The 25,355-nt window shown below is 41.5% G+C and overlaps 1 protein-coding gene across 2 annotated transcripts in view; it reads right to left on the reverse strand.

Annotated features, from left to right (window-relative positions):
* Positions 1 to 9,874: 9,874 nt before the first annotated feature.
* FAM53A (family with sequence similarity 53 member A) overlaps positions 9,875 to 25,355 on the reverse strand; it is a 73,229-nt gene continuing 57,748 nt past the window's right edge. For both annotated transcript variants that reach the window (XM_075057341.1, XM_075057257.1), the window contains exon 5: positions 9,875 to 11,061. In XM_075057341.1, coding sequence (XP_074913442.1) covers positions 10,738 to 11,061 — 324 coding nt within the window. In that variant the 3' untranslated portion in view covers positions 9,875 to 10,737. The remainder of the gene's footprint in view (positions 11,062 to 25,355) is intronic.

Consider the following 25,355-nt stretch of genomic DNA (forward strand, 5'->3'; position numbering starts at 1 on the left):
TTTAAGGTACGGTCCCAACGATTAGATCAAGCACAGGACTTGAGCACAGACCCCAGAGCGTACAAGAAAGTAGTGGAAATTGTGTGTATTGGTATTGTAGTGTTTAAGCAGGTGTAATCAGGAAAGCACCGCTTCTTGGAGGAAGTCTTCCCTTGCCATCCACAGCCTAGAATCATCATGGCAGTCCCGTTGTTGGTAAAATAAGGGTATTTCTATCCTGCTGCAAAGAACGATGGCCAGGAGGCTGAATTGCTCCCAGCCTGGAAAGCACAGGCTGCTGCATGGAGTGTCTAGGCCAGGACCTATTACGGTCATGAATTTCCTTCATCTAATCGCTTAACCTCATTAAGGAAATGCTGGATTTCTCCACTAATCAGACCTTCCATTTCGCTTACAAGGAAGAAGAAAAAAAGAATGAGATCTAATTGTGATTCTAAATGCATTTTACTAAAAACATTCAACAACTTCTACCAGACAGTAAAGACATCCTTGGAAGGCACATTATTTTCCCAGTAGCCTGGACTATATCCATAGGAATCAGTTACATTTTTAGATGGACTACTTGCAAAAGGCATTAAAATTAGACAGTAAAAGCTGTTTGCAAGAATTAACATGAATAGAAGCACCGATTTTCTGGTGAGAGAATGAGATATGGAGAGTGAGTCAGGTTTCAAACACCTGAGAAGTCAAAAGGGGTCTTTCTGGGGAAAACACCTCCTCCCTGTAGATGATGATGATTTTTTTCTTCATGCTTTGCCGCTGCCTCATTGGTTTGCTCCCCAGCATGGCATAGAGAGGATCTGAAAGATGGATAAAGTTACTCAAGCATTTAGGATGGAAAGACTATGGGAGAATAATGTTCTCCACACACCTAAAAGTGTTGCTACACGCAGCTGATACTGCTGCCAAGTGCAGTAAATTCCTCCGTGGGTTGCACTGCTCAGACCTGGTCTTAAAGGGTAGTTCTCTTCCATTCATTTTATCCATGGTCTGCTGTTTTCCTCTGGTTTTGGATACCCATCTACCAACCTGCCCATCCAAGACAACCTTGCTCCCCAACAAACATCTCACCATGACGAGCAGCTCCCCCCCAGCCCCCCATGAACCCCCACTGCCTGTCGGTCCCTCCTGACTCCCCCCCCCTCTGAACAATGCAGTTAAACATTCAACGGCCCAACAATTTACATGATTAATTGCAGTTCAAAGTTTGCAGGAGTGGATTTCAACACTGCCTGAGGTCCCAGCCCCTGAAACGGTGCTCAGCCTTCAGCCAGACGAATTGCCGATCATATTTTTCCAGCCCCGCTCCCACCTCTGCCCAAAAGAAGGATGCAGGGAATCTATATGACCAGTGCCCCAGCTGCACGGAGGGCAGAGCATCCCTGCATCCTGCCTTCAGGCCACCCACAGCAGAGCACACTGGGGGTTTGATGGCAGCAGAGACACATGGTGTGTTTTCCAGGAACAGCTTTTACCGGAGCCGTGTGTTTCACAACCACGCAGGTGCAATGGCAGGGGGAGATGAGCCAGCGCAGCACATCCACCCACAGTGTGCAGCTCTGGGGGCTTTTGCCATTAGGTTCTAAGGAACCAGGGCACCGATGCGTGTTTGGCAAAGGATAAGAAACTCGACTGACATCTCCGCAACAATTGATGGGGAGCCAGGAAGCCCACAGCAGGGCCAGAGCCCGGCAGACAGGGTTAAAGGGAGACCAGCACCATCGCTGGGCTATAGGTGCTGCTCGTACAGACACCCGTGCCAGCACGCAGCGACGCATCGCTCTTGTGCGGTCTCCTACGGCAGCACCCCATGCTCCTCCCTGACCCCTCGTTTTATAGGGGTCAATCCTGCTGCGCTCCTGCCTCTGAGCCCTGCGTAGCTGAGAAAGCTCTGGGAACAGGTAGGGAGAAGGGAAGGGGCACATGCTCTTTGTAAAAGATCTATCGAGCATCCCGACCCCGTTTCAGCCCAGTCCTGGGCCATCAGTCCCTGCCCTAGTGATGCTGGAGGATGCCAGACCACAGCTCTGCCATTGCCCTCCCCACCACGGGCACCGTGGAGCCAGGACAGACACGTAGACCGATGTCCCATCCCATCCCCACAGAGGTGCCTGACGCCTGGGGTTGCACCACTCCCTGGCTGGGGGCACCCAGCCCTTGGTTCCCTACATGCGTCTCCAAACCTGAGACCCCATTTCATAACCCAGCAGGGGAATGCAGCTGTCCCATGCTGGAAACCCCTATATGCCCCATAGGAGCTGGGCTGAAGCCAGTCGGCATCGGCTGCGTTACGACCCACCCAGTTCTCTCCCAAATGAGGTGAAAACCTGGAGCTTTCCACTCCATTGCAGAACAAATCTGACCCCAGGGCAATAAGGACAGGCAGGTACAGCACGCCACGAACCCCAGCACGTTGTCAGAGGGATTAAAATGGGGGCAACAACACGGGACCAGCCAGCCTGTTGTGGCAGAGCCTGGATCCTTGTTGAAACATCACAGTTTTTTATACCTCCGTACCCGGTTTCAGACAAAGCCTTCCTCGTTGCACTAAAGAGATGAGGGAGGAGGAGCAGAGGGAGTTACTCAGACTCCTTTGCAAAGGCCATTTGCACTGACATTGGGGATCCAACATGTCGTCCCCCCCCCTCCTTTTTTACACTCCTTATCATGGGGCCAAAAGTAGAATTTTGGCCGGCAAATGGCGAGCCCCAACCCGAAGCATCACGGGTACATGCAACGGCCCGGCTAATGAGCGAGCCCGTGTTACAAAGCCCAGCTTACCGCATCGGCCGGTGGCCCAGCTGCCTTCCCATGCCCCCCCCTTTCCATTTGCATAACTCTCCATGGGGGGAGCAGGGCAGCCCCGCAGCTGAACAGCTGGCCATTCGCAAAATGGATTATATCACCCTTTTATCCCCACGTCTGGCTCGCTCCGCTTGCATGTTAAGCTTTTTTCCCCCCCACCCGGGCATCTCCTGGGCTGGGGAGCCACAGCGGCACTCGAGGTGCTCCCGGCTCAGCCCTGCTCCGGCAGTTCAGTTTGTTCAGGTATACGAGCACCCGGACGAAGAAAATGAAAACAGATCAATCGAGGCAGAGCCCTTAGTGTGAGGGAAGTTGAACGGAGGGTGTGGAAATGAGGTTGGATGCTACCATTTGCAAGCGGATTTAGGAAGAGGTGTAACTCTGAATACTGGAGTGTGTGAAAAAGCAGCGTTAGACAAATTGACTAGAACGACAAAACCCCATACATTTAGGAGTCACTCTTTTTCCTGAGAGCCTTTAGTGTCACTGCTACCATTATGAGCAGCTTTACTATGCAAGATACACACGTCTTCAGGAGTTCAAGGTCTAGATAGCTTTGTATATGCACAAACAAGACTTACAGCCCCAGTCTCTTCCTGCTTACAGGCTAAAATCACATTCTTTTCCTGAAGAGCAATAGTTTTAGGAATATTTTCTTGGCTAGAATTCAAAGTGACTGGTGCCTAAAGACTACCCCAGCCGTTCCCACTAGCCCAGACTAACATAGACTGATAGAAATACCTTCTTTCAGAAGAATATTTGTTTCAGATGAAAAAAAATACAGGGTAGGACAACTTGCATTTGCTACAGTTCTGACATTGACACGCAAGTCTTTTGGTTTAAATGATGATCTCCCATACTGGATTTTTGCTATTCAAATTTCTCTATTTCTGTTGATTTCCATGGTTCTTTCCCCTCTCTGTTTCTGTCACCATTTTCTCATTTCCGCTAGATAGACTCCAATATAATGGCATTTGAAAGCAGAACATTCACATTAGACAGACAAGTCAGACACACTCCAAGATCGGGTCACCCAACATTTTCCATTACAAGATCCTGATTTTAGACTTGTTTCCAATGACTTAAAGGTGTTCAGGCTGAAGTTCTTCCATGTCAGGTACTTGCTTTGGGTTGACTCCTTAAATTTGTTAATAAATTAAATTGGTTCAATTCTCTTCGCACTAGGCTTTGCTCAATTAAAAAAAAAAAAAACAACAACCCCCCCACACACACACCAATTATCTAGCTAAGAAGCCTTAGCATCTATAGGGACTTTGTCAGAGTTGCTGTGATTGTCACAAAGCTAGTGTCACAAATCAGCATTTGTGATTCCTGTAAAATTTCATCCAATTTTGACCTTGCTTTAAGGGCTGGAAAAACACACCAGTTTGCAAACTCTTTGTTGAGATTTGAGACTTCAGCATCTCAACTCTCTAAACATTTCATACGCAGCGAGCATGCGCCTGCTGTCCCAGCTCCCTGCTGCTGCCTGGATAAGCCCACGCACCACTCAAACCCTTCCAACGAACCAGCTCTGGACACGATTTTCCAAACCGATAGGATGATGGATGTAACTGAGCAGCACGGGGAACAGAACAGCTTGATGGGGATGGGGACGCATTAGGGATGCTAGCGATTCAGAGGGGTAAAACAGAACTAGATCATCTTGTAATAGCCAGACTTAAAAAAATCCAGAATAAACCCCATGCTCCCTAGGCACGGACATTGCTTTCTGGGCAAGTAAAAAGCTGTGAAATCTGCAAAACATATACCTTCCTTCCTCTCTGGTGGATCCACGTTATCAGACAATAAACAAAAGTAGTAGGCTGTTAGCTCGCACAGTGAATGACTTTGCTGTGGGTCTTAAGACCATGACAATGCTGATGACCAAATCTGGAGAATTAGTATATTTTCATATCTTTTTTCAGTGGAGGAGTTGTATCACATAATGTTTTTAAAACTGCGTGTTAGAGCAAGATGAAAATTGTTAAGTCCCTCAGAATTAGCAAATAGCAGACGCAAGGCTGCCTACAGACTCATAATTTGCTCTCATGCACCTTTCTGCATTATGCAAGATTCTCCATTCATGTAACGACCTGCTCTGTCTTCCACGGGAACACGTCTCATTCAGTGCGTGGAAAGAGCCGTTGGGAGGATGAAGCAGAGTCACGCAGCAAAATCAGGCCGTCGTATGCTGGACCGAAGCCTCATTAGCTGCAAAAAAGCAAAAGCTGCAGACGGTACAGGGCCATCCTCTGTCACTCTTTTCCAAGATGTCCCTCTTCTTCTGCCTGAGAATTAGATGAGAATGGATTTTGAGGAATATTTGCTTCTCTGAGACGTGAGCAGCCCCCTGTTTTGATGAGCAGTTCCATTACTACCACACATCTCACAACTAAGGGCTACAGCACTGACCTTTCCCTCGCTGTAGCCACCCAGCCATGAGCCGCAGCTCTGACCCTTCCAGAAACCCATTCTGACAGTGTCTCAAACCCCCGCCTGATGTAGAGCAGCTGTAAGATGAAGCAAGGAAGAGCAAAGAATAAAAAACAGAGCAGGCAGCTGGGGCAGCTGAACATCACCCCAGTCCATAGCCGAGTGCTCTGGGAATACGTTCTCACCCCACGCTGCTGCAGAGAGGAGTTCAGCCAAGTCTGGTTTGGAAAGTGGGACACAAGTTTTGAGCACTCAACAGAATAGCCCTCGCTTTAAATTCACATCATCGCTCACATCAGACGAGCTTACCTGAATCAGGACACCACAGCTCTTTGTCCGAACTGAGACATCACAAAACATTTAGTCTTATAGTTTGCCTTTTCAAGAGTTTAAGAAGTGAAATGCTGCTCTAAGGAAGTTTTAAACTTATCTCCATAGACTTCATGCAATATTTCCCTGGCCCAAATCACTCGCAGCATAGATCTCTAAGTCACTTTACAATAGCAAAACCCCGTGAAAGCAGTACTGCCGATGGGCCCAAGAAGCTGCAGATAGTGAAAGCACCCTCATTTTCCCCTAGTAAATACCAGTTTTCGGCATACCAGTGACTATTGTGCTGTCCAGATGGTGGTAGGAGCAGTAACTTGGATGATGTTAATTACACACAAACTCCAAAACAACTGATGTCAAAACTCGCTTTGAAAACAGAACGGGCTGCTAAGCATATGGCAGCAACGCTCCTCTAAAACTGTATTTTGTGTGCGTTAAACAAATAACAAGCTCCACCAAGGGGTCCAGCGATAAGCTGCCACACAGCAGGGTCCCAGATCCCGACTGTTTGATGCTCTCGTCCCTTTATAATGCTGAAGAAAAGGAACGGAGACGTGGTGGAGGTGGCAGCCCACAGGTCCTGGAGCAGGTCCTTTGCAGAGTGAGCACACGAAACCCAGCAGCTCACCTCTTTTAAGGACAAGGCCTTGAGGGAAACATCCCAGGCGATCTGCTGAGCAGCGCTGGATGGTTTCTAATGAGATGAGCCCTGCTGCGAAAGCCCACTGTGCAAGCACACAGATCTATACTCCAGTACTTTTAAAAATGAACACCATATAGTTTGCAAAATAAACACAGTGAACAGATTGAGAAAAATTATTCTGGCATCTGGCAATGGACCACCAAGGACTTTGCAACAAACCCACGTGTTTTCAGGGGTTTTGCAGAGGCTAGCTTTACACCAACAGATAATCAGCATCTTTACCAGCAGTTTGAAAGTAAATATAAATTCCCTAGGCACCACCCCACCAGAATGGACTTGGATACAGACAAATACATACTTATGTTTTTCAGAAAGATGATTTAGCACAAGCTTACAACATAGGGGCCTATATTCTAGCAAACGTCAACTCTGAATAGCACCTATAGATTACAGTTGAACCACGCACTGTGAGCTCCTACCTCTGCTCCAAAGAGCTTTCCTTGCACGTTATCCTCAACTTCTCTTCCTCCAGCAGTTATTTACCTTTTAACTTTTAGGCTTACTTGAAGATGCAAGTCACACAAATTCAAAGGACAATGGGATGGGAAAGGACCGTGGGAAGTCAACCAGCCTTTCCCCCCTGCCCCAAAGCAAGCTGAAATGCAGTTATTTGCTCCTGACAGACCTCTATTTGTGGAATAGCTACTACCATCTCCCTGCACATCTGTTCAGTGATTCCCTATCCTTATCTTTTTATATTTGGCCTTAGAAGAAACTATCACTCAGCTGCAATTTAAGCCCAGTCTACCATATGATTTCAAGCTCAGGTGTTTCAGTGCATCCTCACGAGTGCATTTTTCCCACGTTTTCAAGGTATCAGTCGTGCCACTCTCCACCACACTGTCTAGTCTTAAGTGCAGCATCTCAAGTTGCATACTCACAGGTGCTCCGGCAAAGCACAGGATTATCTCGAGTCTCACCAAATATAGGCATTTGTGAACCTTAGCCTGAAGCTTGCTTTTCTACCACCAGCAGGACAAACTGTCAGATCCCTTATCTGAAATAATGCTAACTGGTTGGCATGACTCTGAATTTGGGCAGTTGTTTAACACTATCTAAATTTAGTACCTTTCTGAAAAGAATCTTGTCTTTTCCCACCATCTCCTCCCCACTGCACTTGTTTCTGCAAGTTGCCAAGACTATTTTGAATTCTAATGCTATCTTATCTTTCACATCTGTCCAGCTTCCTGTTGACTGCAAATTTAACATACATACTACTTTGTTATCCAGGTTGCTAATAAAAATGAAAGAGAAGTGACCTACAGCAACTCCCACAACCCGATGCAATAGTCTTCCGTTCTGACACTGGGTGCAAGACAGAAGGAAACCACTCCCAGAGCAGAGCTGCTTACAGCCCAGCTCAGCCCGCTTCCAAATACAATCCAATCTCTGAAACCATGCTTTCCCTTTTTGCAAACCACCTTCTTTATTTGCCCAAAAGCCACTACAGATTTTATCCTATAATCAAGTGCAACAAATGCTCCAAATTAATAATCTGCGATTGTCTTTTGGAGCAGGACTTCACCTCTCGTGGGGGACGTCTGCCTCATCTGAAGTTAAGTTTTAACCAGTAATTCCTTTCACTTTTGGTTCTCAGGGGGGATAGCATCTGTAGACAAAGTGCAGAGACTCCTTTCAGCAGACTTCATTTGCCAGTGTTACTGCACAGCTGTCCCACTACTTATTTTCCTGTCATCCACTAATAAGAGCCTGAACTAGATAATCACCACTTCCCACTTTCATGAAACTTGTTCTTCAGTATCTAAACCCACTCCTTTCTGTTTGTTTACAGAGAAGGGCTATTTAGAGTTTTAACAGCTGGCTTACCAGGAGACTGAGTCCTGTACTACCATAAGCAAATGTATCTGTACCTTCACTTGGGAAACCCCTTCCTGCCCTACGCATGGGGGTAGGAATGCAGCTTTGTGTTGACTGAAAACAGCGCACCTACAGAAGGGAATTGAGGCTAATTTGAGGCTAAAGTCAATTCATCGAGATCACAGCCAGACCGTAGTTCAGAGCTAGAATAAATACAACCTGGTCTTCTGCCCTTACCTTTGCTCTATCACAGTCTTATTAATAGCTTCAGTTCTTGGTTTTTTGTGTTTTTTTTTCTTGACAAAGCATATCTTATCTCGTTTTATTCATGTATTCTGAGGTATTTTCTTCTTTTATTTCTTCTAGGAGCTTGTCTTCCTTGGGGGAGGAAGAGCCAAATGGATTGCCACCTTAGCTTTCTCATTCCATGCCATTACACTTTTAACTAGAGTGCTTTCAAATAGGTAAATTAACATTTAAGTGATCCCAGTTGTACTACTGGCCTTTGCTACAATCCTGCATTAAAGTTGATTCAATTTTACTTACCTCTATTGCTCAATTAAGAAGAATACACAAAGAGAAGTGTAGTTCTGCAACTAGTAATTGCAGTCCAGGAGGGAGCTGGGTTGTTCCATTACCCACAATGACTGATCACCACGTTATAGTGCATTTCCCATCTACCCACGAAGGGAACTGGTTGTACCTCACTTGCTACTTCTTGAAATAGCTATTTCTTGAAGAAGTAGCAAGAATAGTGATCCTGTGTTGCATAAGATTATTTCAAAAAGCTCTGTGCATGTGTATGCCACCATCTGCATGCTCTGTGCTACACCAGAGCAAATACCTGTGGGGTGAGACGCCCACTCTAACAGGAGCTTCTGAAGGAACAGAAGTCTTTGCTCCAACAGCAACTCCTTTATTTACTCATCTAGAAAAAGGAGAATGATTTTTGTCAACAGTGAGCAGCTTCACTTTCTCCCACACAATATATATTAGCATATCAAGAAGGCAACAAGTCTTTGCAGTGTTCTTGCACCTTACTACACACATATACCAGTATCAGTATGACACATCATTGCCACTTGTAGCTGTATATGGAGTAGGAGTTATAAAAGCAAGAAAAGAGTTTAGAGCTTCTTACTGGCTACCCAAACTTTTAAAATTTTGTATAGATACTGAGTTATGTAAGCTGGTTCAGTAATTAAAGGCCAATTCTCTTTAAGATCAAAGGCTGACCCTAACCACAAGGCTGGACCCTGTGTCATACTTTGCCACAGACTTTGTCATATGCCTCAAGATATTTATTTCTTATTTTAATCACATTCCATTAGCTGACTTAAAATATGTTGCTGTATTTTGGTTTTATGGCACAAGTTACAGTAGGAGTTGGCTCACCAAACACACTAACACGACACACTGAAATGCCATAATCTAAGCTTCCCCATTTCTATTCAATTAAAAACCATTTTGAGATTGATTTCCCCCTTGTTCAGGAAAATCCTCATTGTAGCTGAACTAATAAAATAAGTATGTGTTGCAATAGTCTGCAATGAATACAGTATTACATTTGAGATGATTGCAGTGTATGTAATCACTGAGACACACTTTGGGATGCAGCATGAGTTACTCCCCAGCTCCCCAGACTAACTTGATGTCACTTTCTTTTCAGATGACCAGACATCTGCCCCCCCCCTCCACCCAGTTCTGCACATAAGTACCATATTACAGAATCTGCCACAGACTACACATTTTCCACTAGTAAAATTCATAAGCAGACACAAGTGCAAAGCAAAATGTCATTTTATTTAATTCAAGGACTATTTTCCTTCTAGTATTGCTGAAGGGATCACCTCCTGGGGAATTGATCATTACAAAGTCCCTGTCTAAAAGTTCAAGTGCTCTTGTTGTACATTCTTTTGAACCACAGAAAACATAATGACCAAGTAGGTGGGCAGCTACTTGCAGTTTTATCCCACCTAAATTAGCATTGCTTCAGGCTAGAAAACAATTCAAGTAGTAAAATAATGGAAAATGTTAACCTTTAAGGTCACTACCATATTTTGATCAAAAAGTCCTGAATGTATGAAAAGAACATTTGTACATGTTATGAAGTTTCTTTTAACCAGACACTGTCAAAGATGGCAGTTAAGTATTTTGGACCAGTTGTCAACCAGATATTTAAGAGTTCTATCTGAAGGTTTATTACCAATTTAATTATGCAATTCACTTTTCACATTAAGCTCTTTAACAAAAGCAACATATACCCGCACCAGAATCACTGTAGACAGATTTAGTTTTATAGAATGCCCTTCTGAAAATTCATTTCAAAATAGAGATGCTTTTTCTCCAGAACTGTAAAAGCCATAAAAATGCAAAATATCTGTTAGGAAATTTTTAATCAAAATTATTCCTTAATGTTCAAAATAACATTTAACCTCCTACTTTTTTTGTTGTCATCCACATATTGATCAATAGACTAAACAGGTAACAATGGTTCACGTTTTTCCCCCACCTGAAACATTTCTTCTAACACAGGCCCAAGATAGGCAATACAGAGATTCAGGGACATGGATTATGCATGGCAAAGGTAATCCTCTATCATTTTAGTTTAGAACAACTCTGATTCTAGCACATAACTTGGAGTCTCAGTTGTTTTCAATCTGCTCTAGGTCCAAGTCCCCACAGTCTAGAGGAAAGATGCCTTCTTCGGTGCTCTCACAATCACTTGTGTCCTCATCGCTTTCACATACTGCAGCTGCTTTCTTATAATCCCTTGTTTTGAAGCTACCTTGGCATGACCCATGATGCCTTACTTCATCCAGCTGTTCTTTCATCGGACTGGAACCAGGGGTGATGATGTTCATAAGATCATTTGAGTCACATGGGGATGACACAATTGTCTTCATTTGTGTGTCATCATCGTCATCTTCATAGTCAAGGGAGCAAAGACTTTTGGAATTTTTTAAAGTCTGCAATTAAAAAAAATACACATATATATTAACCATGACTGTACAGGAGGAACAGAATAAATTCCTTAAATTCTTGAATGGATTGAGAGTATGTACTCAAAAGCAGAGTGCCACATGTTTAAAGTAATCCTGGAAACAACGAGGGGCATGAAGAAAAAGGAGGAAGGGTATTTATTTATTACACAACCTGCTTTTGCACAGATATTTTGCCTATGTAGATTCCCATTTGTGAGAAAAACTACCAGTCTCTCTTTTTATGCAGAAAGATCCAAAACCCTAGCTTTAGTCAACTAAATGAGGAACTACAGACACTTGGGTTGATCCATTAGCTTTCTGGCAAGTACAGAGCATAGCATTTGGTAACATCAGCATTTAGGTCAAACAGCTGCACCGCAGCCTAGTCAACAATTAATTTCTCAAAGTTCCCAAGCATTGAGACAATGAGCCCTTAAGCGTCACCTCAGCAAGAGTCTGCAAGGCAACTGGCACATTTGGGTAACCTCAAAACAGGAGAAAACCAACCTTCTACTGGAAGCGTCTTGCTCCAGAGTCAGCTTAGTTTGTCTTACATTTGGGTACCATTTGAAACAACAGCTTAGGAATTTGAGCAATTCTGTTCAAATGAAAAGTATATTAAAAACAGAGGGGCACTCACCTTTTAGGCAAAGGAAAAAGAAAATAAAACCTCAGTAAGTGTGCTACCTCTGCCCCTCAGATAAAGGAATAAAATGCCTACGCTCCTCATGTACCTGTAAGGGATCCTTGACTAGAATCCAGAAGCAGCACTTAAGAAAAAACAGAACTACACAGGCAACAGAACTTAAATTTTACTAAGTGAGAAACTTCTAAATTCTGCCTCATACAAGCACACAGTGAGAAGAGGGTGAAATAGTCAGGGCTCCTCTCAGAGAATAAAGTTGTGCTAGCTTTCAATATCTTACTGGTTAAGTGACTCCAGTCTCTCATACACACAGAAATCGTTTTATTACAAGTAGATCCACAGGGAACAAGACCAAACTTTCACACCCATTTTCAGCTTCCTCCCCAAGTTTGTCATTTCTTAACTATTTTATATTCGCTGATACATTCAGATGAAATAGGAACATTGCAACATTCCCAGTATGCTATATTCCAGATGCTCTTCCAGAGCACTGGGTAATCTACTTCACCAACGCACATCAGCAGCCACATGAGCAGCTTACCAATATCTTCGGGTGGTTTTTAAGCAAAACTTCACAAATTCAGAGAAATCTGAATTAGTCAGCCTTGCCTGTATACAACTGGATGAAGGCGAGTGAGGAAACCTCACTGAGGTGAAGTGATTTGCCTGACCCCTTAGGGTCAATGTTACATATAGAACATCTTGCAGACAGGCTCACTGCCACTCTGCAAGTTCAAACAGCTCCTTGGACATCCCTACATCAGATCCACACAGAAAGTTTGTTTGAGGGAAAGCTTGGGTAAAGGTAAAAAGCAAAACACTCGAGTTCTGGAGTTCAATCGCAGCACAACTAGGCTGAGGAGTGAACAGCAGTACTGGTATGGGATGGTGGTTCACCATCGTTGGTATCTCTCCGCAGGTTAAGATGCCGCAGCAGTATTCCCCAAGCCTGCACCACATACAAACACTTCAGTGCGACACTCTTCACTACTGATCAGAGGTTTGTTATGCCTGTTTGCACACAGCTCTTCTCTCGCTCAAACAACTTTCATATCTTATAATATACATTAGATGATTAGTTAACAAGTCCTAGGTTTCAGGCCAGAAGGATCTATAAGGGATAATCTAGTTTGCTTGGATAGACACAAACAAGACTTCACTTAGGAGTTGATTTATGCAACTCCAAGACCTGCATCCAAAGATCAACTTTTGGCGGAGGGAGAAGACTTGACTATAGCTCTGTTAGGAAGAATTCATCAAAGTCTTTGTTAGCCATGGTTAAAACCCACATCCAATTTTGTATGCGACTAGCATCAACACCACTGATAACCTTGCATGATCAAGAAGCTTTCTATTTCCAAATTTCACTCCCCTATGAAAACTGTTTTGGTATAAAATCCATTCCTGTTTTCAAAACATTTCTATATAGCTCACTTACAGCTTTTATTCAAGTACAAACATTTGAGCTCCTTTTTATGACTAAGAGGTGTGAATTTTGCTCATATTTACTTAAAAGCAAAACAGACTATTTTTGAAGTAGAAAGTGTTAAAGAATATTTTAATCCCAATTCTATCTCATTGCTTTGAAAAAGAAGACATTTCCTATTGTGTATCTCCATATAGGGGACAATATTTTCAGTTCTTTAAATCTTACAGTAGGCAATGGGAAGGAAAGGGAGCAAGTGAAGCTTTGAAAGTTCTGCTTTCAATGTTTTAGAAAGGCATTCCCAAGTCCCCCTTCGAAATTATCTTTTATTCAATTTACTGCTAGAAATTAATCCAACCACACAGCTGTCTTTCTAGAAGGTTTGTGTACATAAATGGAAAATTGCCTGTTAGCTGTGCTGTGCTGAAACCACTTGAATGGGAACTTTTAGTCGGTTTCAACACAACAGCAAGTGCATTCAACTGGTTCTTTGTTCACCCACTTGTCACAACCGCACCGAACTAAAAATAGGTGGATTTATTATCTCACAGCACAATCCCACTTCTTTCACAAAGCAAAAGGTAGAAATTGCAATGCATTCAAGCCCTCTGAACTGCAGCTTTACATGTTACACTGGTACAGTACCACACCTTTCAAGCACAATTGTGCTCAGTGGGGAGCCTGCGAGTACTTGCTCAATGGTCCCCATTTTATAAAGGATGCTGGACTAACAAGACAAAAGAGTCCACAGTTGGCAATGGATAGAACTCAATCAGCTAAAAGTATTCTTTTGTGTGATGGAAAAAAAAGAAAAAAAGAAACTCAGAGTTTTAAAAGAAGTGAGGCGATAAAATGTCTGAATATTAAGAAAAAAAACTTTGTACCGAAAACAATGGCGGGGAAGGAAATAAAAGAAATCTCTCTAGACCCTTGCCATACAAAGCAAACAAGAAAGGCCCAGAGTAGCCTGAAAGGAAGCTAATGTCTGTACTCTTTACTAAACCTCCTGTTCAGAAAGCTGTAATACATCACTTTCCAAATATAAAAAGCAATAAAAAGGTTGTTTTTGTTTTACTAACAAAACTAGAGCATTTGCTACAGTAGTCAAGGGAAAAATAAGTCATTTATGCGCATGAAAACCTAGTATATAATGGGAGCAGCAGTTCTCATGCTTCTTCCCCATGCCCCCATCATACACCGAGTCCACCCATTTTCCCCCCTCGGTTTTGAATGGGGGTGGAAGATACAGCTGCTCTGAAGAGGTGCAGCTGCAGCAGCTGGCACAAAGCGAGGAGCGGAGGAAGCCCGAAGCCACCAGAAGCCCTAAGCCCATCCTACAGCTTCTCGGCACTAGTCATCACGACAGGATGGGCTGCTCCCCGAAGCCATAGGCTTAGGAAGAGAGGGAAATTCATCAGACTAATTAGACTAGGTATTTGGCTTGCTTTCTGCCCCATCCTGAAGCTTTTGCCTGCACAACACGAGATACGCTGCTTTCAGAGATACCAACACAGAGGGTTTCTTGACTGTTAAGGTCTCTACCAGGGAGATGAAAGATGTGGGTGATGCAGTGGTCCTCACGATGAGGAGATCCTGGAATGTCCTGGAATGTCAGGAACTAATCCAAGCACAAAACACTGAAGAGGCAGCCCAAGCTTGAAGTAATACATGCGTTTTTCTCTTGCTTCCCTGTACCGAGCCAGTCTATGGAGATGGGGAAGGAGCAAGTCAGATGGGCTACATTTCCCTTTGAGGGCTTCACAGGTCCTTATTTCACTTCCTGGAGTTACACTTCCTATAGATTAGTCAGACTGGCTCAAAACTAAATGCCTTTACTGTTGGTAACTCACGCCACAGTTAAGTTTTAGATCAGAAGCACCACATACAGCATGATGCGTTCCTATCTCAGACACTAACCTATCCCCAAAGAGGTTACAGATCAGCCTCAGCAATAACAAGTCCAAACACGGTACAACTTCGTTACATTGAAGAGACTTCATTTAATGAAGCTAAGAGGGAGACTTAAGGAAGGGCTTTAAATTCTAAGAACAAACTGTCACAAAAGACTGGTCCTAAGCAGCTGGTTGAATCATGCTGAAAATGCCTTCTGAACATACCATCACCTGACTGAAATCACATCCCACCACAAATAGATGTGAACAGTGGCCCTCCCTGTAAACTGAATTTTCACTTCATGGATCTAATTACTTGCATTAATATCATTACCTGTGACAACTCAAGTTGGAATCATGTACAGCTTTTATTGTTGTATAGATTGTTGTTGTATAGATTGTTGTATAGATTAAGAAATATCCCATCACAGTCCTAATTATGCACAGTAGAAGATGCAGGCAAGTGAAAAATAGTAAGAAAAATGCTGTGTTTATGTAACAAACTATTAACCTTTCTGTGGGGTAAAGCTCTGACTTTTCTGTCTTGAATAGCACTGAGCATTTTGTGAACACTTCAGTGTTCACAGATAACCTTAGCTTTAAGAAGCTTGCAGTTGAGAAGAAATACTGCTTCATCAGTATGAAGTAGAGCTGACAGGAAGAAAACAATATAGTATTCTTCATAATGTTATATGCTTGAGGCTTGCTAATACCCTCTAAAAGTTAAAAAACAAAGTTAACTGGGAAAGACTTTCTCCCTGCTCAAATGAGAAATCAAAGGTGTAGAAATACATTGAGTTTTTAAATTAAAGTGTATAAAAAAATACTTCAGGTCAAAAACATTGCAGATTTTTAAACTATGCATTTGAAATAAAACAAAAGAAAAGTTGTTGGGTTTTTTTTAATTGCATTGAGCTACAAACCAAGTAGTTAACGAAAACACTTCTATTTATGTGTTTTGTGGAAACAGAATCAAATCCCTAGAAAATTCCTGACACCTTCATGGGCAAACTCTAATCTCTGATCAAATTCACTTTGGAAACCAAACATGCTGTTCACTTTTTGTTGCTCTGCAGTTACTCCTCATTTTCCTGGAAATTTGACGTGTATTTCTAGATTAAAAAATGCAATGCTTATTTCATCATCTATAACTAGGAAGCAGAAAAAATATGGAATACTGGATATGAATGAGAAAAAGAAAACAACCTCTACCATTTTGCCATGTAATTTGATACTTAACTATAATAACCATTCCTTATATCAGAGATAAAATTACTGCTACAGTTCTTGTAGTCAAATAAGGTAAATCCTATTTGCAAAGCCAAAGACCTAGTTAAAAATCAATACAAGCTGACACGCAGCAATATGGCTATGACTTGAAATGAAAGTTGTTCACTACTTTATCTCTGCTGTATCTTCAAAGGTTATTTTAATTTTTTAGATGTAAGTGCCCAGGAAGAGAAGTAGACTGACATCAACTCATTTCACATCAGATGCTAAACAGAATCATGAAGTAACAGGCTTTCATCTTCCACTAGCCAGACTGTTCTAGATTTAAACATGCAGTTTTCTGGTATAGTCTACCATGAAAGTTGATCTATTTATTGGCCTAGATTTTTATGCTTATATTCTAAATTGTGCCACAGTATCCTTATAAGTTTCTTTTATGAGCTGTAAGAACTTGTGGTTTAATTTGGCTTTTTATTTAGCGCTATTAGTTGAAAAAATACTATGGCTTAATGAAATAGAAATATTTCAAGTGAAATGCTGAATTTTTCTAATTATACTCACATATGCAAGAATAAAAGGCTGTTCATGTGAGATAACCGACAGAAAGCATTGGAATAGTTAAAGCCTACAAATGTTGAAAAACAAATTGCATGATGACCGGGAGGGGATTGGGGGTCCAGTTCTCTGCCTGATCCCCACTACAGTCCACACACACTGGTTACCCGCACTGGTGGGAAGATTTTGGGAAGTCACGCACTGCAGTCTTCAGACCTGTACAGCAGCCTACTCATTTTGCGAGGAAGTTTTGTAGGACCCAATTAAAATCACTGCTATCACACCAAATTCCACATAGCCACTTGTGAAGTCACAGGCATGGCAGATCCCAAATACAGCAGGGATTACAACCACCACGGATTAAGTTCAACCTGAACACCTGCTTCCCCCTTGCCCCAAAGTCAGACATAAAAATTATTCATGACAGGCACTTCACATATTAAATTAAATTTCACACTCAAACTAAATATCCTTTCCACATCTTTTCCATGTAATGGTTTGCAAAGATCATCTAAACAACTGAGGAGAAAATCCACAGTCCCCCTCAGAGCTATTAGCTCACCCCCTCATATGCTTAGTGTGCACATGTGCTCAATTAAGTTCCAACATTAAGTAACATAAGAAACTAAGGAATTTAACTAGATTAAAGAAAAGTTTGTCAGTCTAAAGGTGTTTCTTTAAACTGAATTTAAGTAGACAAAACAGTACTGCCATTTTTTTATTCATTCCTTGCTAAATTAAATTTTGGTCAGATAAGGGCAGTTTCTTGCAGGAAACTCAGGTGCTAGGGTTTAGCAGTTTCCACAAGTCCAGGACCATTCATCACAGGGGTTAACTTTTTTTGTTTGTTTTTAAGTCAGATTGGAAGCTAAGTGGGTTAATGCAGTACTTCATGTAATACAGTCAAGAATATGATTAAACATCAATACTAACACAAAGAGGGCAAACGTATAAACATATATAGCAATTTTCCCCTTGTATAAAACCCAGGCCAACATTAAACTGCATTTTTAAAAGTTTACAGTATGGAATTTTAATTAAGATGTCGGCATCTTACATTTTCTAATTCAGTGGATTTGTGAACTGCAACCTTTTACCTTTCCTGTTTAAGTATAAATCATGCAAGCTTTTATTATAAGAATGTGGAATTACATTCTACAAACATCAGACCTACCTATTTCACCTGCATGTAATTAAGTAGAAAGTTTCAACTATTCTTAGTACCAGTCCAGCAAGCATAAATACCTACAGATGCTATGAATTATTCCATTAACTAAAACAGAAGAGGCTCACACAGTAGATTTAAGTGTTCTGAACTGGCTGATAATCAATATAGTGTCAAACAAAGCGGAACATAATGACATTTGCTTTGTTCAGCTGAATAATACAGTACAAGACTTTGGCCAGGGCAAAAGATGATTAAGCCAAACAAGACAACTACTAGATACAGCAGCAGTGTTCGTCCAAAATGCACTGATGCATTAGAACAGAGGTTTCTTCAAAGGGAAGGAAGCACCACAGAGAAAAGACTCAAAAGGGCATTGAAATAGCCGGAATAGTGGCCAGGAAAATAGGTTCTAGCTCTGTTCTTGCTTAGGCAGCAGCTGCAGTCAGGAGACTCTTGCAGAACCAAAGCAATTGCTCTGCCTTAAGGGAAACAACTGTTTTTGCATACCTTCATTCAGTTATTTCCCTCCTCCCTGCTTCACCCATAGCACATCTCCAATATGGATAGTGGATTTATCTATCTTCTGGATTAACTGAAGAGCTGGACAATGTGGAATTGGGCTTCTACTGTGCTCAAGCTGCACAAGCTCAAGAGGCTTCAATCTGGCAAATTCACATCAGCCAACTGCATTAATGAGTGATGGTGTGATGAACAAACAGCTGCACCATTTGTGTTCATGCAAGGATGATGAACACATCTGGTTTTGTAGTAGAAGGGCACAGAGGGAAACAGTGTAAGTACATGCTCTCTCCCAGCAGAAATGATTCATGTTTTGCCAAAGTTGTTCCATCTTTTCCAATTGAAGAACTCTTACCTTTTCTTTTAGAAAAGAAACACACGCTCTGGAAACAAGAAACAACTGAAAGGGCATATTACCATCTTCATTAATAACATGAAAAAAAGGATTTTATAGAGACTTAGTTTAAATAATGACTAATTATACAGACTTTTAGAAAGATGCATCTAGTTTTCCGCATTTTAAACTGGGAAATAAGGAAGCATGCTCACATCATTAACATGAGCTACACACACATCCCTTCACAGACATCTACTAACATACTTCAGTTTCTCAAAATGTTGATATCCCTGAACAGTACAAGAAAACTGCTTAACAAGAATATGATTACTTGGCAGTACTGTGTCTCAGTGTTCAGCATTCAGGATCCAAAACCAAAGACCACCCTGGGTAGCCAAAGCCTTCTAACGTATTATTCCTCTGACAGAGGAATTAACAGACTTACATACTACAATCAGCTCCAAAACTTAAAGAAAGTTACCTCCCAACCCAGGAGTTTTACTAGGTTTCTAGATTTCTAACTAGATGCATTCAAAGAAGAAGAGAAAAAGCTGTAGCTGTGCTTCCACAAACCTCCTAATAATCAGTCACATTTTGAAGTTCACTTTACCATGCCAAACCCTGTTCTCAAGTAACAGGGTTTAAGTTGACTGATTATGCACCAGAGTAACACAGGACAGGATTTGACCCTTGTGGCTTCAAAACATGACCATATTGGCTTCATTTCCTGCCATTTATGTGTCATCTATTTTTATAGAGAACTTCTATTCCTGAGCAGTTTAGCCAAGGTCTTATTCCTTCATGACTTTGCTATGAGCTGCAAACAATTACTTTCACAACTGAATCACATATGCACTGATTTTTGCAGCATACACCCAGGTACCAACTTCTCTTAAAATTCTAGCGCTTTTTTTTTTTATCCTCAGGTCAAATATAAGTTGATACAATGCATCAAATTTATAAGAAATTAGAGAAGTAAACTCCAAATACTGATTCTAAGGCTGCCCTCATTAGTTACTGACAGATGTCAGCCTCACCTATATTATTGGGTTATGCTGGCACTCCATCATAACTAGCATTTTAAGGGATTCTATAATTGGGCCATAAAGTTCACTTCTGCCAGGGAGGGGGGGATGGGAGAGAAAGGGAAACACGATCTCAGCTTGGGAACAGTGCTCCCTTCTTCAGACCAATTTTCCACTACAGAAATACTTGTCCAAAACAAAGCCTTAAGATCTTGTTATACAAGTGCACACAGGCACACACAGGTATATACACATGCAGACAAAGTACAAGTGCTGTTACGAATCTTTTGCTCAACTCAATGCAAAAACCACAATTTAACAATAAATTCTTGTAGAAGCATTAATTCAAACTGTAGGTGGACTCTCGCCACTAATTATTTCCAGAGACAAGTTGAACACAACACATTTGTTTAGAAAGAACAGAATTAGCACTGTTCACCTTCAATCTCCAATATGTGTACTGAGGTTTTTCTAGCTTAGTATCTGATTTTGGACCATTCTGAACATTTCTGAAACTGTGGCTCAGGAAGTGTTCTTGACATCAAGTAGCAAGCCTGCTATGTATTTTTTAATACTGAGTCAACTTGTGTTAAAACTTCTGTTTGATAAATACAATTTGGAGTAGTTTGTTCATTGGTTCAAATACCAAAGCTGACAACACTTCAGCAGTTGCTGCTCAATATGTTTTTTAAAAAAGTTAAGTCAGGAAACCACATATGTGGTCCTTTATCCTTCAGCTGCACTGAAAAACAACAATACATGTTTTAAAATACATCATACCAAGTCAGAACAAAAGCAAAGTATAAGCAACTTCTGTGTAAGACAGTCAACATTCAAAATCTGAAGCACTGTGGTAACACTAAAACTGAGCTCTACTTCTCATTGTACAGCCAACTTCAGTCTTCCTCTATTTTGTAATAAAAATCAGTTTGCATGAAAAAGCTATACATTCAAGTATTACACACACTTTGTTTTAAAGACTGAAATTTGTCTATAATACCACAACTTGCAAGCTTCCTAGCATACCATAAAAGCTTTTTAAGTTTTAGTCACATGGTTACTGCCATAATGAAAACTGAAGTCAGGAAACTCATCAGAATTCTCATTTATTTAAAATTCAATTTCTGGTAATACTTAAGTTTTACTGCAGAAGCACATGTCATCATCAGCATGTAAAGAACTGAGTACTTTCAAGTATATGAACAGATCAGCTATTTGATTATCTGCAGCTAACTTTAACACCAAACCGTCACCTCTATGCAGAAAACATCTGCTTATAACTGTACTCCATTAAAAGTTACATCTAACAGCAACTTAAAAGAACCCACACAAACTTCTCTTCAGTTTGTATGTACTTGAAAAAGAGCATGTGAACAAGTCAGTATTTCCCATCCTAATGGAAGAGCAAATTGATATCACTAATTGATGCAGATAAATTCAAATCATTTCATTTTCACATACTTGAGACATCTGTTTTGCTTTTATCACACCTATGTACCAGTATACACATGCAGCAGGAACTGATCTATGCAATGCAAGACTAACAAAAGACAAAGTGACAGTTAAACTTAAGACTTTCTAAAGTGATTTTAATAAACCTCTCTGTAGAGAAAAACCTCACGTGAATCAATTTTATTTAGGTATCTTTCAGAAGATGATGCATCAAGTCAAAAAGTGACTGTCAAAAAGCAAGGGAAGTTTCACAACAGGTAGTACTCAGAGTACGGAAGACCAAAACCTAGTTTCAGAACAAGAAAAGAGTCCTTCCAATCTGGTACTTTAAAGATGCACTACTCTATTAATTTGATTACCATGTTATTACAAGAATACTGAGTATTAGGAGAACCGCCTCTCCCAAAATTACCTTAAGTTAAACTCAAAGAGGTATAATTCATTTTCTAATAAGTTTTAAAAAATTAAATTGGGATTTCATTCTTTGCCAAGAGATCTGGAAAAAAGGTCCCATATCAGTGATATAACGCTACTCAACTCTTCCGCTGCCACCATCTCTTGCAATTTAGAGCAAGGAAAAAACCTAATCCCCTGCCACCTGCCAAAACCCAGATGGTAAAACCTGAGAAAAGTGCTCTCACCTCTCTTTAAACCCTCTGGTGCAGTTTAAGCACATTAACTGTAAGTACCCTATATATAACACTGAACCATAGCTCTTAACTCAGTATCGTATTGTATTCCAAACAACATCACCAATAATTTTAGCATAATCCAATTTTATGACAGGCTAAGTAATAATTAAAAAAGAAAATATCCACAGCTGGCTGAAACCTGGCTTGTGAGTTAATAGATGGCCCCTTTTCTCATAATGTCAAATGCAGCTGGTCTGGTACTCATTAGCTCTTTCAACAACGAGTACTTACTTGTACATACAGGAACTTGCCAGAAAGGAAAAAGCAAATCTGCAGCAGATATTAAGCTGCCTCTCCTCTTATTAGCACGCTGCTTGCAGAAAAGCACCATAAACATACAAAGCTAGTTTCAGGTATGACAAAGCAACATGGTGCTGAACAGCCCTGAGAAGCTCCAACTATTTGCACTCCAACTATTTGCACGACATTTGTTTCAGAGCACCGTTTACAAAAGAGGGGAGAAACCCCTCTATCCTTAATGAGGTTTCCTTCCCTTCACTGTTCTCAAGGCTTATACACCCTCACTGTGAGAGCACAGGGAACCTCCAGCACAAGGGCTCACTTCATTACATGCCATTTTGCCTAATTTCACATTGTGACCCACTCCGCTGATGCAAAGAAAGCGAAACGCCAGATGCTCTCTGCGCCTGCTACCTCAGTAGCATTTCATTCACTAGTCCAAAAAACTTCCAGGCATCCATTCAAAACCAAGCACCCCCAGCCTGGTCCATCCCGTCACAGGACAAAGTGCTGGCTTGTCTTCAGCTCACTTTTGATGCTTGCCTATCATCTCCCAGCCCAGCCTACGCCTATCTCCTTTCCTTCTTTCCAAGCCTGCTGGAATTTGAACTTTAAATGGACGCCCTCCATGGCAACAATAGATAAAAAAGGAGCCTTTGATTGTTCATGCATTGCAGAAAAGAAAGGAGGAGATTCATCCTGGCTGCGACCTAGCAGGAACTCATCAAGCACAGCTCCCCTTCCATTGCAACGGGATGCCTTAGCCTGTAGCTACTCATTCAAGCTCCCTGCATCTATGTTTCCTATTCAAAGAGGATGAATTCTTCAGGTTTCCCCTGTTAAGGACTTAAATGTTGATCCTATGAATGAAGGGCAACACCAAGCTTGAAAAGCTGCCAAAAGGTTCTGTAATACTCAGCAGTTTGGAGTTAATTCAATACTTATTGATATCTAGCAGGATTTATAGCTGCATTATTTATAAGGAAAAAAAAAATCAGAGCCATATTTAGACCTTGGTAATAAACTATTTTTAGCACCATCTGTTTTTCTAGTTTGTTCCCCAGCTTAGGCAAGAGCATACTTTTACCCAGTTCCCTCTTCCTTGCCCATTTGAAAGAATTCACAGACCCCAAACCAAAGAACAAGTAAGGATCACACTGAGTATTTATTGTGCAGCAGTCCTCCTAATCATGTTTTGGAAATCAAAATTGCTGACTAAGGACAGTCTTGGGCTGATGCAACAGTATATGTTGTCTTCAGTTACAAAACTGCGCAGATTTTTTTAACGCAAGGGGCAACATGTTTCACACAAAGAAGTTTACTATCTGGAAACAAACAACTGATCATTAACTGCATTAAGCCATCTGAAAAGTGTTCACACTCCTGGCAGTGCTTTTCTGGGCAAGAGTTGCCAAGTTTCACCCTCATTAAACGCACGGATATTTCGTCACAAGTGCATTCTGCCAGGCCAGGCTGCTCTTAGAGGGGGAGACACAAATCATAAGCAGCTGCTGCAAGCACCTTGCCTCTACAAGATGAGGTGTTTCAAGCTGCAGCTGCCACCCAGTCGAAAGCCCCCCCAAACCTCAAATTACCTCTTCAAGCTTACATTTATATTCTGCTTTTAGTATGGGACACAACACTGGTGGCCTCTGCAGCATGACAAGAGGGACGGAGAGAAGGGGTTGCCGGTTCCTTGAATTCCAAGGAAAGCAAGGCTTTGGGTACTTGCATACTGATTAAGTTGTCAGAAACGCACTTGATAGCAGTAATATATTCATCTTATCCTCCTGACTCACAAAAGTTTCCTTTTTACCCCAAACAGTAGCACAAATATTTAAAAGCTTTACTGTTAATTGTGTCAGATTAAGAAATTTTGCTTTGGAGAAAGGCAGAAAACTCATCTAAAATATGAACTCATGGAGTTCTTACTCTTTGCAAAGGGCAGCAGTAGTAAGGGTTGCAAGCTGGTTTACTAGGGCTTGCAGCACAAAGTCAAGCATTCCCAGGAAGTAGAAGACGTGAAGCAAAAAAACAAGAAAAAATCCCAGCATGTAGCACATGGGTCAAAATTAAATTCTACAAATGCACCACAGACAAACATAGAGCCATTATAATGGGTTCCAACAAAGAGTCCCGAGAAGTTTGAAACTTTCAAGCAATCGATATTATTGATTAATATAACACCCATTTGGCACTGGCATTATCTGACAATAACTTTAGAGTGTGAAGGAAATATAACATTACAGTGCTGTCCAACTAGCAGCCCTCGGGACGCTTTTTTCAGTGGAGAAAACAGGGCACAGCACTTTTAACAGCAAGTACAATAAACTGTCAGGTAGATGGAAGGGCTCCTTGGCAGTGTGATACAGGGTCAGGCCGTTCCCAGGATCACAGCCAGGATGCTGAAGTCTGCTCCTGGTGAGATGCATCTCCATACGCCCTAGCAGCAACTGCTGTGCCCCATCTGCCAGACAAACCTCAGTGGCTGCTACCAACTGATGTGCTGAGTGGTCTGTCCCTCTCAAGGGGAAAAAAGCTCCAAATCCGTGCTACTTTGACGGGACACGTTTCAAAGAGCAGTCTGCTTCAACTGAGAGGAGTTCAATAAAAAACACTCAAAGGAGAGAATCAAAGTCTGCAATACTTTCAGCGGCCATATAAAGCACCTGGACAAAAGCCAACATATACAGTTAACTGTCACAGTAAATTGAAGAGCTATTGCCAAGTATGTTTAAGAGTAAAAACTAAGCTTGCAACTTGTAGTTCAATTCCCTAAGGCTGTTGCATAACCTGCAAATACATTACAACATGAGAACACATTAATAGTGGTGATTAAGCAGGAATGTAATCGGAAGATCTGGAAGCCTTCAAAATGCAGCTTGTTGCAAGCATTGTACCGAAGCATTTAAGTGATGTGGGCAAGGATGCTCACTTCTTTGCACTCGGTATCAGTCTTACATATAACCATGCACTTTTACACAGATTTGGAAGGTGTAACCTACCTTACTCCTTTTACAAAGTTTACACCTTATTAGCTAGCATATAAGCATTTTTAGTGTGAATATGCCTTAAGACAGGACTACAGGAACACATG

The sequence above is a fragment of the Buteo buteo genome, chromosome 1, assembly GCF_964188355.1.
Source record: "Buteo buteo chromosome 1, bButBut1.hap1.1, whole genome shotgun sequence".
Classification (NCBI taxonomy): domain Eukaryota; kingdom Metazoa; phylum Chordata; class Aves; order Accipitriformes; family Accipitridae; genus Buteo; species Buteo buteo.